Below are 18,725 nucleotides of genomic sequence, written 5' to 3' on the forward strand. Positions count from 1 at the left end.
GTTTATGATAGTGTCAAGCAAAAAGGTCAGCTTCTTCTGCAGGGGTTTGCCTGCAGCCAGCTGAACTTATTTTTACCCATCTTTCATTCTGGGGTCAGCACATTAAATTGTTTAATATAAACATGAATATATGTTGACTTTCTGGTAAGAAGACAAATACTGAAAAAGACATTACTGCAATAGCACCAAACATGACAACATAACAAGAACAAACATTTCTGAAACAACACCAAAAAGAAAGAAAAAGAAAGAACTTGCCTTTAATACCACCAGCCTCAGGGTATTCTGGATTTGGAGTAGTAAAAGGATAAATAGGAAGTCCTTTAGAATAAAAAACGCTATTAGGAATACCGGTTACAAATAAGATCCTAGATTTCTTTCACTTAAGATCATGCCATAAAACCCATGTGCTTTTTAGCGTAAATAATATACGGTATTTATACGACAGCAGTAACCATGTTCAGTTTTTATATTTTCAAGAAACTGACAATAGGGAATTGGTAAGAACAATACTTGGAACCCTTCACCTCCATGTTCCCAATTCAAATCCAAACCAGGGACTGATTATTCCTTTAGAGGGGACAACTATGGGAGATCAACCGTCAGCTGGAAAATCTACGTGGTACCTTCTTGTTTTCCCTCCTTTTGCAGAGGGGTTTCTGATACCATTTACTGGGTAGAGATGCTGTCTTCAATGCTACTGCTTTCAGGAGCTGTGCTGCCACTAATTCTGTCTTCTGTTCCTGTCCTCTACTCTGTTCTGAAGAGATGGAGTTAACAATGGTGCTTGCAATAACTCCTGGGCAGATTTCCATTTGGAAATCCACCAGGTAAGCAAAGGGAGATATGCCCCGACAAGATTCTCCGCTGCCAGCTTTGATTATGGACCTGACTCAAAGCCCCTGGAAAGATTTCCATAGACTTCAGGGGGCTTTGGATTAGGCTCCATCTGAGCAGCACTCTGATGGGGTGTATTTGGCCCTTGCAATTCCTTGCTAGGGGCCCTTCAGTCCTACTACTCCCTGCCCCAAGAAGCAGCAAGTTGAGAGGAAAAGAGCAGTGAAGGTGGGTGCTCCAGCTTGCCTAGAGAGGATTCTCTGGAGCAGCCATTTTGGAAACCACAGAGACCAGGTCCTCCATGGGCTAGAAGAGCTAGCAACAGCCAATCATGTCCTGTTGGCCCAGATAAAAGGAGCAGCCAGGCCTTAGCAGTTCAGCTGGGATCAGAGGAGTAAAGAAGGGTTCTCCCAGGGTGACCAGATGTCCCGATTTTATAGGGACAGTCCCAATATTTGGGGCTTTTTCTTATATAGACTCCTATTATCCCCACCCCATCTCGATTTTTAACACTTGCTATCTGGTCAGCCTAGGGGCTCCTCTCTGGCCAAAGGAGCCTGACAATCAGACAGAGTTTACAGCGGGGATTCAGAGGGAGAAGGACCTGAGGACACTGGCCTGGTAGGAAGAGGCCTAGGGAAACAGCAAGGAAGGGTTGAAGTTGAGCACTGCACAGCTGCTGTGTGTAGAGCCTCTGGGTTGAAATCTAGAGTAGCAGGCGGGCCTGAGTTCCTCCATCAGTTACAGGTAAAGTGGTGTATACCTCAAGTAGGGGACAGGGCTTATTTGGAAACCTGAACAAAAGGCTGTATTTAAAGAGCTCAGAGCCACTCCTGAAGACCCCAGCAAGGGCAAAGAGACCATTTATTGGACTCTTTAATACCCCTCAGAAGGAGTTAATTTGGCCAGAGGGTCAAGCCACTAAACACCTACCAAGGTTGTCCAACAGGCTGCAGGGGGCACTAAGGGCAAGAAAAGGACTATGGTACCCCACCCAGCCACTCAGAGATGCCCCAGAGATGAGCGCCCCTTAAATCAGGGCACATGACCCTACAAAGTGAGCTTTAGATAATCTAAGTTTCATTGTATTGGGAAGATATACTGCGTTGCAGAAATTGGCTCCACCAGCATTCAATTTCTGACATTTCTCTTTCTATTGTATTGTGCACATGGGTCCAATTTTACAACATAACCTAGAATATCACAGTGGTGAACCAAGCCCAAAGTCGCTGATCCAGGGCAATATGTAATCACCCACCAGAAACACAATTCTCCTTTGGGCTAGAAACATTTCCAGTGGGTCAACTTTTTTGGAATCCGCTCCTAGTGCCATTGCTTTTTTATGCAGTAAACACAATTCTGGTGCTGTTACATTTTTCTGGATTATATTTAATTTGTCCTTGAGAGAGGCTTTTGGGGTGCACTGCTCTTCTTTATTTCAACAGTAATCACTCCACTTTAAAGTAACAGCCTATTTTTTTTAAAACAATGCATCTAGACACGGTTTAGCTGCAATTTTGAATAGGGGCAAATTCTACATACTCAGATGCTTCCATGCCACATCATTTTTAATTAATGTATTTATTTTATTTTCATTATACACACAACCTTGCTCCAATCACCTTCTGACAATTCTTAAATATACACGTATGACATAAACCACTCCTGTAACCCGTCCTTTAACTATTAATCAGTGTATCAGCAAAAACCTAGCAGGAAAAGATATATTTAAGATCTTCACAATTTCCCACTAGAGCCTTCCCAATATGCAGGCCCTGCAGAATCCCTAGAAAGTTAACAAATCAAGGCAATTTTGGACTATGGGGGATAAGTGTTAAAACTATGGGGTCCTCAAGGAGAATGCCTGGCAAGCTGCCCCCTTTCTCTTACGAGAGTCATGTTCTACTTCCGGTACCAATTCAGGTGAGTTAAAATCCCCATTTTATAGCTAGAGAAACTCAACCACAGTTAAATGACTTCCTCAAGACCTTGCATTTTCTCCATGGCAGAGCTGATATTAGAATTCATGAGTTTCTGGCTTCAAGACTTGGGCTCTATCCACTTTGAAAGTATTTTAAATGAATGTCAAAATCTGGGAATGTAGCTAAATCTCTGATTTCTAGCTTAACTTCTGTTCTTATCCATTGTGTACAACAGGGATAATAATACTTATTTGTCTCACCTGGGTATTGTGATAATTTATTAAAGTCTGTATATATTTGAGAGTATGAAATGATGACTGTTTTATATACGTGCAGTGTAATGTATAATGACTTATAATATAGATGCTTATTAAAATGACTAGAAGCCTGTGAAACAGAGATATGTCTCACTTCAATACTTACGGACGCAGAATGGGAAACTATAGTATCCTTCAGCACATTGTTCACAGTTTTCGCCATGGAAATTCACCTTACAATGACAGCGACCAGATCCTTCCTCACAACCATCTGAATGCTCCTGATTACAACTGCAGGCTAAACAAATAACAACAGTTAAACGCTTTCTTCAAATTAACTGATTTGTTGCTTTGGTAAAGAAACATAACATTGTAACTATTGTGACAGGGTCAGGCCAGATGGCTACAGGAGAGTGACAGAAGTTAGATATATTAGTCCCAGATTAAGCAGGTCCCTTTTTCCTGAGTAAGCTAATGGACTGTTGCAGAACAATCAGGAAGTTGCTGGAACCAATTAAAAAGGCAGGCTAATTAGGACACCTGGAGCCAATTAAGAAGCCACCAGAATCAATTAGGACAGGCAGGCTAATCAGGGCACCTGGTTTTTAAAAGGATCTCATTTCAGTTAGTGAGATGCATGCAAGGAGCTGGGAGCAAGTGGCGCGCAAGAAGCTAAGAAGTGAGTAGGTGTACTGCTGGAGGACTTAGAAGTACTAGCGTTATCAGACATCAAGAGGAAAGTCCTGTGGTGAGGACAAAGAAGGTGTTGGGAGGAGGCCATGGGGAAGTATCCCAGGGAGTTGTAGCTGTCGCACAGCTGTTACCGGAGACACTGTAGACAGCTGCAATCCACAGGGCCCTGAGCTGAAACCTGGAGTAGAGGGTGAGTCCGGGTTCCCCCCAACTCCCTATTTGACATAAGAGGAGTTGACCTGGACTGTGGGTCCCACCAGAGGGGAAGGTCTCTGGCCTGTCCCCCGACCCATTAGGTGGGTCAGCAAGGACTGCAGGGATTGTTCTCCTCCTTTTCCCCATGCTGGCCAGTGATGAGGTTAGCTGAGTGAATGGCAGGTTTGTGCCACTAACAAAAGGAGCCAAACTGAGGACTGCTGTGAACCTCTGATGCGAGCAAATCCGTCAGAACCCACCAAGGCAGAGGAGGAACTTTGTCACACTATAGAAGTTTCAGTTGTACTTGTAAATGAATCATTATTTAAATAATGCTACAAATTAACAATTACATATTACTTCACATCTTCAAAGTGCTGAATAAATTAATTAACTCTGGGAGATAGGTAACTATTATTATTTACAAATCCCTTAACTCAGAGCTGTATTTTTCTGCATATCTTCCTATCATCGCCTCCAGAAAACATTGGTATTTGCATGCCACTACCTCTCCTCCACCTGTGCAGAAATCTTCGTCCATGCCTTTGTCTTTGAACTACTGCAACTGCCTCATAGTAGGAGTCTCACTAAAAGTCAATGGGATTTAATCACTTCGGCACTTCAGAAAATTTTATCCCAAATGACAAAGCCCTTGCCCTGATTGATAGTAAATACCAGTGTGAGATATAACCAAACAGAGAAAGACTTACGTATACAGCCATCAGCAGCTCCCGCTGGAATGCCATAAGGACGATAGTACCCCTTTGTACATTGTTCACAGTTAATTCCAGCTGTGTTATGCTATGCAGAATGAAGTAAGAGAAAAATATAAGATGAGAAAGGAAAAACAAGCAGAAGGATATATGAGCAAATACAGGACTGAAAGACTGTAATTTAGGTTCCTATTATATACAGTCAGGATCCGTATGGGAAGAAATCTAACAAGACTGCAATAAAGAGTGCATTTTATTCTTGTTCTTTACCTTTCTGATCTTTGCATGATATTCTGAATCAGGGTAATTTCACATAAACACATGGAATTTTTAACAATTAGTAAATTTTAAACATTGCACAAAATCCCTAAATCAACGTTCTGCTCATTTAAATCAGGGGAAAAGCACTGTTTATACTATTACCAGATATTTCTTTAACTTTCTTTTCATTTGCCTTTTTATCATTACATACATACATACATATGTAGTTTGACTGCAACAGCATCATGCTGTTTCCATATTGAAAGATACATTTCTGTGACTAAATTACTCTCAAACTAAGATTAGAAACTTCAAATGAAAGCAAAACTATTAGTCTAGAAATAAAATTAAAAGCACAAAATAAAGTTTCTGTAAGTAGAGGAGACAGCCTTTTAAACATCTTAACGTGTCTTACACTCACAGAAAACATAATGTTCATGAATTTTAATTACAACAAATTTCTTGCGTCATACGGTAAAGTCCCTAGTGGACTTCAGGGTATCTCTGTCTCTTCTCCCTTTCAAAGCAATATAGGGGTTTATGTAAAGGGGAAATGGAAAGCATAGTTCTCTCTCGTTAGCTAAATCTCTGTAACAGCAATATATTGTCGGTCGCAGATATATAATACAGTATATATGGGGCACTGTTGTCAGACTTGAAAGAAACAGGATCTAGCTATATGTGTCATGCATCAGGTTCTATTAGTTCTTCATTCAGGCATGCATTTCCAACACTTTTTTCCATGACACAAATAGAAAAAGTAAAGTAAAATCCATGTGCCTTATTTATGAAGAAAATGTTATAATTAGATTTCATGGTTAATTCATTTAATGCAATTTAATTTCCACAAAATCAAATTACAGACAATTATCAGTTGCAGGCCTCATGGATTTAGGTCAGGTTTGCTCTTTTATATACTGGGAGCAATTTAGGAAACATGATCTTTCACGAATAAAGAGCTAACAGGAAGCACTAATATGACAAATCTTATAGCATTGGTTGAACAAAGCCCTACATAGAAATGTTAAGTGAAAGACAAAGATCTCTTCTTCCTCTCTTTAATAAAAAGAACTTTTATTTACTTCTGACTGCCTTTTGGCCAATAGCTGATTTTATTTTAGCAATAAGATGGAAAAAAATATTCAAACTACAGTTGCACTGCACACTTCCTTTCCTTCTTCCTTAATTTTTGACAGCACAATTATACTTTTTACATGTATAGCATGCATCATTTTCTTGATTCTATGTCAGTGTTGTTCTTAAATTGTGTGACTGTATTTTGGTCCAAGCAGGTGTGATTTATAAATTAATAAACAAGTTCCAATGGCTTGAATGAGGAATATAACAGTGGGATGAGAGAGGGAACAGGCCTTGGTTGGAAGTAGGGGTCATTATCTATCCATCTATCTTAGCAGTTTTTACCACTGTTCATCACTATCATATCTGAGCGCCTTCCACATAAAATAGATTGGCAATAGCAAAGTCACTAGTGGACTTCATAGTGTCTGTCTCTAACCCTTTTTAAAAGAATGGAGGTATTATAATAAAGGGAATCGGGGGATACCCAGCTTTCCCTCTTCAACTCAGCAGAGGGAGAGTTCCCTCCCTCTCCTCTCCCTTGCTTGGAGGAGCACTGCTCCCACACAACTCCCTCTCCTCCTTGGCTGGTGCAGTGAGAGATCCCCTCTTCATCCAATCTGCTGTAATCACTGAAGCAGGGAACTGCAACAGTGGGTTCTCTTTAAAAGTGTGATCGTTATAATTAGGTGATCCCTTTTCTGGCTTCACAGAACATGAATTACTTTCAGTGACTTTTCTTCCTAGCTGGAGCGTGAGCGATTATGTCATTGTAATGGTACTATTCAAAATGGCCATCTCAAAAATGTCAGCCTGAGAAAAGTAAGTCTTCTAGGTACACTTTCCAAGTCCCATTTATGCATAACCCATGAGACAAAGCACCTTATTACCTGGCAATCAATGCAGACCCCTCCACCTTCATAGCGCCCATGGACATTTAAGCTTCCTTTGCGTCGATCAACATCAGAGTCATAGTAGCAATCAGTAGCATGTCCATGACAGTTGCAGGCTGAGGAAGTAATATTACAAGTCAGTTTTCATTATTATGCTGTAATTCAGTAACCTATTATAAACAAAAAGGATGCTCAAATTTGTATACATTTTTTTTAAATCATCCAAGAGCCTTTCACACTAGAGCCAACTTGAGATCATCTCTAAACATAAGACAGCATGTGCTACCAGGCTTGCCATAGAGAGAGGCTGTGCCCCCCCTCAAAAAAAAAAAAAAGTTAACTACCTTTCCGTAACTGTTTTTCAGGATGTGTTGCGCATGCCCATTTCACTGTAGGTGTTTGTGTGTACCTTGTGCACAGTTGTCAAGAGATTTTTTTCCCTTAGCAGTACCTTTGGGGGCAGCGTGAGCGCCCTCTGGTGTCCCATGCTACTGCACACAAATACAAAAGGCAGCACTGCCTGACCCCCCTCAGTTTCTTCCTACTAGAAAGACTCTGATAGAGAGAGGAAAGAGGCGGGTTGTGGAAAGGACGTGTGCAACACATCTCGAAGAACAACAGTTCGGAAAGGTAAGTAATCATTTTTTCTTCTTTGAGTGACTGCACATCTCCATTCCTTTACAGATGACTCACAAGTAGTTCGAACTCAATGGTGGGCTCAGAGTCTACTTGAACAAGGACTGAAGGACAACTCGTCTGAATCGTGCATCTTCTCTGGATTGATGAGAGATAGCATATGAGAGGCAAACATGTGGAGCGATGACCAAGTTGCCACCCTACAAATATCCAGAATGGGAAGCCTAGCCTGAAAAGCCACAGAAGCCACCTGCAACTGCATCAAGTGAACCACTTTTTTCAGAGGTGCAACATTGGCCAATCGGTAGCATAAACAAATATAGCCAGAAATCCAGGTAGAAATTCTCTGGGTGGAGACTGAGTGGCCCTTTGCTCAGTATGAAAAGGTGACAAAGAGTTCAGAGGAAGACCTGAATGTTCTACTCTGCTCCAGGTAAAAAGCCAAAGCTCTAGTAACATCTAGTGTATGGAGCTTTTCCTCCACTTTGCTTGAATGGGGCTTTGGAAAGAATGTTGGTAAATAAATTGCTTGATTCATGTGAAATTCAGAAACCACTTTAGACAAGAATTTAGGGTGAGGCCAAAATAAAATTGTATAAGGGGGCTCTGATACCAAAGCTTGCAGTTCCCCTACTCTCCTGGCAGAGGTTATAGCAACCAGGAAAATTACTTTCAATGACAAGCGAAACAGAGAACAAGTTGCTCGTGGCTCAAAGTGGGGACCCATCAACTTTGTTGGCACCAAATATACACTCCACTGTGGACCAGACTATGAACGCAAGGGTACAATCTGAACAAATCTTTTAGAAACCTGATGGACAGGGGGGTTGAACAAATTAAACAATTATCCACAAGCAGGTGGAACTTCAGGATATTATCCCACAGGTTGCAATCACATTGACCCAGCAGAGCTTGCTGGTTCATGATCCTGAGCTGTAAACCTTCTGTGAAATAAAGTTTCCTGCCAAACAGACCTAGGGTTTTTTGCTTCCTTTCCCTTCAGAGTAGAGGCCTGGTGTCCTTGCCTGTCCTTTTTGTTTGCGGCTGCAACCACCAGGGAGCCGGGCAGAGGGTGGTTGTAAAAGTGTTCAAATTCCTGTGATGGGACATATCTCTTCTCCGCTCTTTTGGCAGTGGCGGGGGGGGGGGGCAGAAAAGAAGGAGTCTGCCATAAAACCCTGATTCCAGGCTCCAGGATAGCCTCATTAATAGGGAGAGAAGGGTCCTGCAGGTGCTAAAATGTCCACAAGCCTGTGTGATCTTGTACCTCTTCTGGCTGGATATCCAGAGCTGCAGCCACCTTCCTCAACAAGTCTTGATGAGCTCTAAAATCATGAGGGGGTGGGGGGGAGAGGGAGGGGAGAGGTAGATTCAGCCACTACTGCCTCATCAGGTGACAAAGAAGAAGAGGCTAAAGGTTGCTGAGGAGGTCCCTCCTCCAATTCTTATACAGTGGAGTCCTGGGCACACAGCTCTGCCTGCTCCGTACCAATCCTAATTCCAGGGGAAGGAAAATGGAGACCTGCCTGCAGATGCTCCTGAGGTGTGCCTAGCTGATGAAGAAGTGCAGAAAGGGAGCAGAGAGTTTCTGAAACACGGAGGGAAGTCTCAAGGGGTTCAAAAGGACCATTGGTACAGAGGTGGGGCCCAGTCCTGTGTAGGCCACTGGGTCATAGAATGTTGAGTCGGGGGATGGTACCACAGTGGGCAGGCACCCCACTGGGGCTGCTGGGCATCCTCAGGGGGGGAGAGAGGTTCCAAGGCTGGAGAAGGGGGTATTGGAGAAATCATCACTGGCTTGCCCAGACACAGTCCTCCATAGGGATATCACAAGTATAGATATGGTCAATACCGAGCAGTGCTCTGGAGCTGAAGCCAGGACTATAGGAGTGTATGGTTCCAAAAACGGTGCTGTGCAAGGCTTTTGAATCGTGAGAGAAGCCAGTACTGACATCAGAAAGGGCTCCTGAGCCTGCGGTACCAAGACGTGCACCGATCTTTCAGGGATTGATCTCAACGGACCCTTCCTGCATTCCAGAGTCAGCAATACCTCCTCACTCACAGACTGTTCCTGGGGTTGTGACTTTTTTGAGCATCCCTCCAAGTCCTTGCAAACACTCGGCAATTTCCTCTTGGAAGGTCCTGGTACCAAGTCCCTAGGAAACTTACACAGTGTCTCCCTAGGCACCGGGGATGCAGATCTGCCTTAGGACTCTGCAAGAACAGGAGGAGCACTCCTAACAGACTCAGACGTGCTCGCTACCTGTTCAGAGCAGAAGGATTCCAGGATGAAGTGCAGACTCCAAAAGCAGGTACTTGCATCTGGCAGCCCTGTCCTTTTTTGAATGGGGTTCGCTCCGTCTACAGATGTGACAATTATCATTTACATGCACCTGTCCCAGACACTTGAGGCAGCTTGGGAATGGGTCAGTTAATGGCACAGACCTGACTACATCAACAACAGGCCTTGAATCCAGGAGAATGGGGCACCAGTTTGGTACCAATCCCAGTACCCAACCTGCCACCCTGGTAACCCTGTAAGACGGTATTCTAAACTTAACCCTACAAGTAACTATTTACAGATATACTATATACAAGACTAAAAACTAATGCTCCAGCTACTATTTACGCTAAGGAAGGGAAGATATGAAGAAACAAAGATCACAGCTCCAGCAACAACGGTCGCTGGTGGTAGGAAGGACCCGAGGGCAGTCGAAAGCAGCAAGGCCCTTTATACTTGTGTGCAGTGGCACAAGATGGTGCTTGTGCTGCCCTAATGGGTACTGCTAAGGGAAAAGTCTCCAACATCTGTGCACAAGGCGCGCACATACACCTATAGTGGAATGGACATGTGCAGTTACTCAACGAAGAACTATATATTTGAGGCTAAAATAAGTTATAGGGATGTTTCTTGACCAGATCACCTAATCTGGGTGGGGTATTTTTCAAAATAAAAAATAGCCAAATATTATTCTATTTTTTAAATTTACAAAAATATTCACATCTGGGCTGAGGCTTGTGGGCTAAATCTTCAGTCAGAAGAACAATTGTGTATGTATAACAAGACTTATATGCAAAAAGAAAAGGAGTACTTGTGGCACCTTAGAGACTAACAAATTTATTTGAGCATAAGCTTTCATGAGCTGTAGCTCACGAAAGCTTATGCTCAAATAAATTTGTTAGTCTCTACGGTGCCACAAGTACTCCTTTTCTTTTTGCAAATACAGACTAATACGGCTGCTACTCTGAAGACTTATATGGAGGAACTCACATAGCCCTAATTGCAGTGATGCCAGCAGACACAACTAGTCTATTACCAGAGGATTATTCACTGCAGAGATAAGTTCAAATCAAAAAGTCTGTCACATTTTCTAGCATTATGGATTTGATCCTGCTCCCATCTATGGCAAAACTCCAACTGACAAAGTAGTAGGCTCTAGGTCAGGGGTAGGCAACCTATGGCACAAATGCCAAAGGTGGACGTGAGCTGATTTTCAGTGGCATTCACACTGCCTGGGTGCTGGCCACCAGTCCGGGGGGTTTTGCATTTTAATTTAATTTTAAATGAAGCTTCTTAAACATTTTAAAAACCTTATTTACTTTACATATAACAATAGTATACTAATATATTAAAGACTTATAGAAAGAGACCTTCTAAAAACGTTAAAATGTATTACCGGCACGTGAAACCTTAAATTAGGGTGAATAAATGAAGACTCAGCACACCACTTCTGAAAGGTTGCCAGCCCCTGCTCTAGGTGATCATGTAACAAAAGACCCAATTACTTCACCAAGCGTTAGGGGTAGGGTGACTGTGGTAAGTAACTCAGTTTCCTAGTTTACATGGGTTTAGAATCTCAGCTAGGATGTGTTTTTATTCTGTATGGTTGGTACGGTTTTTTTATTTTTATTTATTTATTGGGCCAAATAAAGGTAATGCAGTTGTACTCACACCAGTTCTGAATCTTGTCCAACTCTAGAGATTGTGCCCTAACTTTTGACCCCTTCCTGACTGAAGTATTTTACTGAAGTAATTTTCCATGCAGTGAACAACATAGGATCAAAGAACACTTCTCAAGGCCCACTAGACTACATATTCTGTCAGCATATGCAACATAAACATTAGCCCTATGGATAGCTCCCTGACCTAGGAGTATTGTTCACACACTGGAAAAAAAATATGAGGTACATCAGGTGATGTGCTGTAGCCTTTTGTGAATATCAGCCTCTTTGTAGTTTGAAAAATATTACAGATCCATTTATATCAAGCTGGTAGGTCTAAATCCAGCAACAGCCTTCGTTACTTTGTCATAGCTTTTTGCTAAAAGTAGTCTAAGTCCCAGTACTGACCTAAAGTTCTTGCCTTGATTGAAAGGTGAGGGTTAATCTGAAAATAGCTCAACACTTTGAACAGTTTCTGCAAATATGTCTTGAGTAAAGGATGGTGGATGGATAGAATTCCTTATCTAATTCTTTTCTCTTGCCCTGTTACCCCAGTGCAAACTAATGAGCAGCACCTCCCAATCTGTCCATCAGGCACAATTTCAGTCTATTGTAGTCTCTTATCTTCATTTCCTCAAACCATCTAAAAGCTTGCGCTCTCCTTTCTCCAGTTTCCAGACATCCAGAGTTGTAACATAATTCAGAGTAGTGACTAACCAGAATAGCAAACAGACGTAACAAACCAAAGGCTAGCCTGTGCCTTTGTATTACTTGAGCTCCTTACCTTTCATAGAATCATAGAATCATAGAATATCAGGGTTGGAAGGGACCCCAGAAGGTCATCTAGTCCAACCCCCTGCTCAAAGCAGGACCAAGTCCCAGTTAAATCATCCTAGCCAGGGCTTTGTCAAGCCTGACCTTAAAAACCTCTAAGGAAGGAGATTCTACCACCTCCCTAGGTAACGCATTCCAGTGTTTCACCACCCTCTTAGTGAAAAAGTTTTTCCTAATATCCAATCTAAACCTCCCCCATTGCAACTTGAGACCATTACTCCTCGTTCTGTCATCTGCTACCATTGAGAACAGTCTAGAGCCATCCTCTTTGAAACCCCCTTTCAGGTAGTTGAAAGCAGCTATCAAATCCCCCCTCATTCTTCTCTTCTGCAGACTAAACAATCCCAGCTCCCTCAGCCTCTCCTCATAAGTCATGTGCTCTAGACCCCTAATCATTTTTGTTGCCCTTCGCTGTACTCTTTCCAATTTATCCACATCCTTCTTGTAGCGTGGGGCCCAAAACTGGACACAGTACTCCAGATGAGGCCTCACCAGTGTCGAATAGAGGGGAACGATCACGTCCCTCGATCTGCTCGCTATGCCCCTACTTATACATCCCAAAATGCCATTGGCCTTCTTGGCAACAAGGGCACACTGCTGACTCATATCCAGCTTCTCGTCCACTGTCACCCCTAGGTCCTTTTCCGCAGAACTGCTGCCGAGCCAATCGGTCCCTAGTCTGTAGCGGTGCATTGGATTCTTCCATCCTAAGTGCAGGACCCTGCACTTATCCTTATTGAACCTCATTAGATTTCTTTTGGCCCAATCCTCCAATTTGTCTAGGTCCTTCTGTATCCTATCCCTCCCCTCCAGCGTATCTACCACTCCTCCCAGTTTAGTATCATCCGCAAATTTGCTGAGAGTGCAATCCACACCATCCTCCAGATCATTTATGAAGATATTGAACAAAACGGGCCCCAGGACCGACCCCTGGGGCACTCCACTTGACACCGGCTGCCAACTAGACATGGAGCCATTGATCACTACCCGTTGAGCCCGACAATCTAGCCAGCTTTCTACCCACCTTATAGTGCATTCATCCGGCCCATACTTCCTTAACTTGCTGACAAGAATGCTGTGGGAGACCGTGTCAAAAGCTTTGCTAAAGTCAAGAAACAATACATCCACTGCTTTCCCTTCATCCACATAACCAGTAATCTCATCATAAAAGGCGATTAGATTAGTCAGGCATGACCTTCCCTTGGTGAATCCATGCTGATTACCTTTACTTAGCTTACCGACAGTGCTTAATTTGTAATAGAAAAGGTGCTGGGGCTGAAGCAAGTTTTTTATATTCATAACTGATACAGCAAGCCCAGAGGCTATGAACTGCCAAGCCTAGAGGTGCAGGGCTCAGTCCTGGCAAGTCCTAGCACAAATTAAGTACTGCCTACTTGAATCTCTTCATCTTTTTCACTGAAGAGGAAGACAGGAAAACCCTCTCCAATTTAAATAACTCAAGAAGATGAAGAAGATATTGGCTTCCTCCTTTTCCACTTTCATTTGAATATTAAGCGATCAGTGACCTGCTTAAATAAGAATATTCCAAGGAAATCTTCCTAGAGGATTCCAGTGGTTCTGCATCAGACTTAGTGGGGGGAAGTCTCCTTTCTTCTAGCCTGGCAACTAGGCAGAAGGGGAACCCCACAACAGTCATAGCGACAAAGAGGTTCCTTGCAAGGAAAACTCTAGAAACAAGGGCTAAGGACCCTAGGCCTGCCCACATGTGCTTTGTGTCTCAGAAAGAGTAACAGTAATAATCCTATTAAAAGGAGTCCATCCCAGGAACAATGCATTCTTCCTTATCCAGTCTTGCTATCTGTTTGTATAGTTAAAGAAGTGGATCCTCTAGATAATCCTCCATATCCTGATATTCCTCTTATTCCTCATATCTAAAGGGCAGGGCCGTCCTTACCCGTACGCAAAGTACACAGCTGCGTGGGCACCAGGAGATTTAGGGCACCAAATTTCCTGGTGCCCTGCGCAGCTGCATGCTGCTCCAGCCCCTGCCCCGCCTCTTCCCCAGGGCCCCTGCCCCTGCCCTGCCTCTTTCTGCCCCCACCCCTCCCTTCCTGCCCCTGCTCCACCCCAGCTCTACCCCCACTCCCCTGAGCTCTGCAGCAGGGCCGGGCCTGCACTCACCGGCAGTGAGAAGTGCAGCAAACCGGCCCTAGCCACGCAGCCGGTGAATGCTGGGGGGTGGTTCCCCCGTACTCCCCAAAGCCAGCCCCACCCCTCAACTCCCCCCCCCGCAGAGGCCTGGGGCCCCACACACACCCCCTGCGGGGGGCGGTCTGCGTAGGGCCCCAGAATATCTAGGGATGTCCCTGCTAAAGGGTCTCTGGAAAGGGAACCCTTTCCCCTCTAGAGTGTGACATCCCTGCTGTGAAACAATCTGGATGAGTAAAGTCATGGGCCACTTTTTGTTGTGCGACAGGAACCAGAGCCTGACCTTATGGGCTCAGATCTGATTTACAAGCTGTGCCCGAAGAGCCTTTGTAGCTCATTTTCCAGTCCATACATGAAGTTCTTCAAGAAAACTAAACAAGATTCAGAGGGAAATAGCTGGGCCAGAAGCTGCCAAAATGGCTGGGCTACCTTTGGTTCCGCTGCTCTTAGAAAAAGCAGGAAGGGAAAGGAACCTGCTTTGATCCAAGTAATGGCACTTTTACCAGCAGGTAGGTAAATACCCTTCACACATCACAATACAATTTCTTGAAGCTTTGACTATTTGCTGAAAAGTACAATATTGTGGATGGATACAAAAATTTGCAGGTTTGGCAGGTCTCCCAGTCTCCCATTGATTTTTCTGTAGGAGAGTTGGGAGTTTCTACAAGGGATACAGAGATTTTGTGAAGACTTGCAAGGTTGCTCTAATCTCCTGACCTACAAGCTGTAAATGAAGGCTGTCTGCAGCTAGTGAGTAATATCCTCAGTGAATAACTTAAAACACACACACACTTTCAGGCTAAAAGGATCTCTTTTTCAGTTAGCAGTAGATGTTAAACATTTTTGGCTCAGAACCTTATGAATTATAATGTATTCATTGACCAAGTCCCAACATGCCTAGTTTCTATCTACTGCTTCTACTTTTTTTTGTCTGCATTTTTACTATCATAATTTTGGCAGATCACCTCTGAACTTTGATTAAAATAAAACCACTTCTTATTTCCCACTTCTTCAATGATATAAATATACATCTACTTGACACTCTAACAGGGTTACAAGTTGAAGTCACAACATCTGCCTTTTGGCCTGCCAAGATGATATGGGAGAAGAGAATCCTGTGTGTGTTCAAAAGAGGGGAATACACAAAGAGAGCAAATGCTATAATCACCTTAGCTACAGTTTTCATGCCACGTGGTTACACAGAGTCTATGGCCAACAGTACAGCCTCTCAAGACCCAGAAAAGGGCCCTAGTGGTCATGGTCCCCATGTCCCAGTTTTCTTAACAAAAGAATGAAATGTTTGTCTGAAATGAGGGAAGCTTGGCTGCAAAGGAGCTCCCCCGTAGGAACTCAAGGAAAAGAAGACAGAATATCTGCATCCATTTACCAGAGGCATATGTCAAGAGACCAGGTTACTAGAAAGGGTGACTGGTGTTGCTCTGAAGAGAACAACTCTTCACTCCCATCTATGTAGTTTTGTTTTGAGTGAGCAGATTGAAGATCCAAGAATCTTTTGAAGAGACTAGATTGTGTGCTGACACTCTTAAAATAAGAAAGCACACCTCTTCCCCAAAAGAGGGTTTTCCTTCTAAAATACCTGGTTTACAAGAAAAATTTTTCAACTGGGCTACGTCACGAATCCATGTACAGTAAATAACTCTGATTCACTTTTCAACTCAATATAATGTTTCCTCACTAAATATAAAAGGAATACGGATCTAAATGCACTGTTATGAATATTTCAGTGTTCCACTAAATGAACCTGGGGTTCATCAAAATTAGGCTTATTGTATCAGGCAAGGTAGTTCTATGGAAGTTTCCTTCTCCTCTAACCAACCCCACATCACCAGTGCTCAAAATCTAGGGGTTGGATTCAAAGCCCTGCTGTGCACAATTTAGAAAAATGCTAATAAATATGTAAATGGATTCAGCCATATTCCACCTGGGGTGCAAGATTCTGGGCAATCCAGCTAAAGGGGAGGTGTGAAAGAAGGGGAAGGTTTGAGACAGTGCCAGGCACCTGCAATCTCTGTTCTGCTGGGGGCTTTGCAGCCAGCCAACACAGCTCTGCTATTTTGCATGAACATTCATGTGCTGGAGGTACCTCCCATTTGTACATTAAAATCTGTATGAATTGTCACCTTTAAACTAGCATATTTTCATGCTACTCACATTCACACTCATTTGCGTTGTTGGCAGTTGCAGGTTGCCATTGTTTCTGATTATATCCAGGGCAGCAGCGATCACAGGTTTCCCCACAAGTGTTATGCTGACATTCACACTGAAACCTGGATATTGAAAAGATTCTCGTTTAATTGAAATAGGATTTAAAACCATATATATTTTTCTTATTTTACCACGATCCAAAATTTACTTCTAACATGAAAATGGCAAGACCAAGTGTAAAGGGGTCACAATGTAACACTAAACCCTTTCACGACCATCCTAGCATTTCTCACAATAGAATATCTCTCTCACATCGTTTTGTGCTTTTTAGCACAAATGATTTATAGAGGTCATTTGTAATTGGATTAAATAAACACTGGCTTAAGAAACCGTATCCTGAGAAGGTATTAACCCAGGATGATATGCCATAGTTGCAAATATATCTTATTTTAGCTCAAGCTTGCTGGCCTATACTATAGCAAAATGTTTGTTACCGTTACACTCTGGACTCAATTTTTCATTATGTTTTGTTAAAAAAAATTATTAGAGCTTTATAACCTACTATGATGGGGTGACCTTCCCACACGGGCTCTGAGAGAGTTGAATTAGGCCAGGTGAGCCCAATCAGTCAATTAAACTGAAAATAGGGGAGATGTAAGCTGTGTGGAGGGTGCTAATTAGAAGGAAGCTCACCTGTGAGCTTGGGGCTTCTATAAAGCCAGGCATCAGAAGTGGCAGGGAGGAAGCTGCAGTTTCTATCCCTGAGGTAAGGGAGAAGGAAGAGGAGACAGAAACTCATAAGGAAGGGGTTACCTAGTAGGCTTAAGAAAGAGGGGTCTGACTAAGAAGGTTGGTGAAGGAGAAGCTTAAAGAAGCACAGGAGGAAGTAGTCCAGGGAGGAGAGCAGTAGGGTTGCTGAAGACCCAGACCTTAACTGCTCACTATAGGGCCCTGAACTGGAACTCAGAGTAGAAGGCAGGCCTGGGTTCCTAGTATTGCTTGGTGCAGTGAACGGGAAGACTACTTCAGTCACTGTGGGAGTAACATAGTCAGGGAGGCAAGTGTGATGACTGCCTGATGCTGCTTGAGCAGAGAGACTTTGAAAGACTCTCCTAGAAGGAGAAATCAGTATGACCTGGCTGAAGGGCTGAGTCACGAAGAAGCCGTTCCACAAGAGGAGAGCTGCAATGATGGAAGAGAAGAAAGGGGGGGCTGAACTGGGCAGAGCTAATCCCCAGAATTGCCAGAAGAGGGTGCCACTCCAGCGGTGAATACAGTGCACCGTTTCACATATCTAAGAGCGTAACATCAACTTATTAATAAAAATAATGCAAACTAAGGATTATTAGATCATCAGAAATAACCCAAAGTATAAAAATTAACAGTCATCCTCCAAAAGGAAAAAAATTGTATTTATTTTGACTTAATCAAAGTGCCTATCTAAGGGCTCAGTCCTGTAACCACTTACTTCAAAGTCTGAAGACACTTATGGAATACTTAAGGTAGTGGTTCTCAACTCTGGTCCACCGCTTGTTCAGGGAAAGCCCCTGGCGGGCCAGGCTGGTTTGTTTACTGGGCCGGTTCGCCACTCCAGGCCAATGGGGGCTGCAGAAAGCGGCATGGGCCAAGGGACGTGCTGGCTGCCCTTCCCGCAACCCAATTGGCCTGGAGCGGCGAACCACAGCCAGTGGGAGCCACGATTGGCCAAACCTGCAGATGCAGCAGGTAAACAAACCAGCCCGGTGTGCCAGGGACTTTCCCTGAACAAGCAGTGGACCAGAGTTGAGAACCACTGACTTAGTGGTATCTACACATAATTTATATATATATATATATATTTTTTTTCCCTTGCTACAGAAGGTTGTGCTTTTTCCTTGATATTACTATAGTCACCAATTCTAGTCAGAAAAGGTATCATATAGATGGTCAAGGGGATTAGTAATAGAATATAGTGCATTTACATTCTTGTTGGGATCTTTCAACATAATGTCCAAAAGTCCTGGTGTCTGAATCTGATCTCAGTTATTCTGCTGTAAAACTGGAGTAATTCCACTGAGATGCTGGCCCATTATAGAATCATAAGACTGGAAGGGACCTTGAGAGGTCATCTAGTCTGGTCCCCTGCTTCAT

The 18,725-nt window shown here is 43.2% G+C and overlaps 1 protein-coding gene across 3 annotated transcripts in view; it reads right to left on the minus strand.

The window, feature by feature from the left end:
- Positions 1-18,725, minus strand: part of LAMA3 (laminin subunit alpha 3) — a 187,375-nt gene that overhangs the window by 122,954 nt on the left and 45,696 nt on the right. For 2 of the 3 annotated variants that reach the window (XM_043507982.1, XM_038391479.2), the window contains exons 7-11: positions 16,602-16,717; positions 6,846-6,964; positions 4,615-4,705; positions 3,183-3,314; positions 259-321 (exon numbers count right to left, since the gene is read on the minus strand). In XM_043507982.1, the coding sequence (XP_043363917.1) occupies positions 259-321; positions 3,183-3,314; positions 4,615-4,705; positions 6,846-6,964; positions 16,602-16,717 (521 nt within the window). The remainder of the gene's footprint in view (positions 1-258; positions 322-3,182; positions 3,315-4,614; positions 4,706-6,845; positions 6,965-16,601; positions 16,718-18,725) is intronic. The other variant, XM_043507984.1, reaches the window with a different exon arrangement.

This window comes from Dermochelys coriacea, chromosome 2 (genome assembly GCF_009764565.3).
Source record: "Dermochelys coriacea isolate rDerCor1 chromosome 2, rDerCor1.pri.v4, whole genome shotgun sequence".
Taxonomy (NCBI): Eukaryota; Metazoa; Chordata; order Testudines; family Dermochelyidae; genus Dermochelys; species Dermochelys coriacea.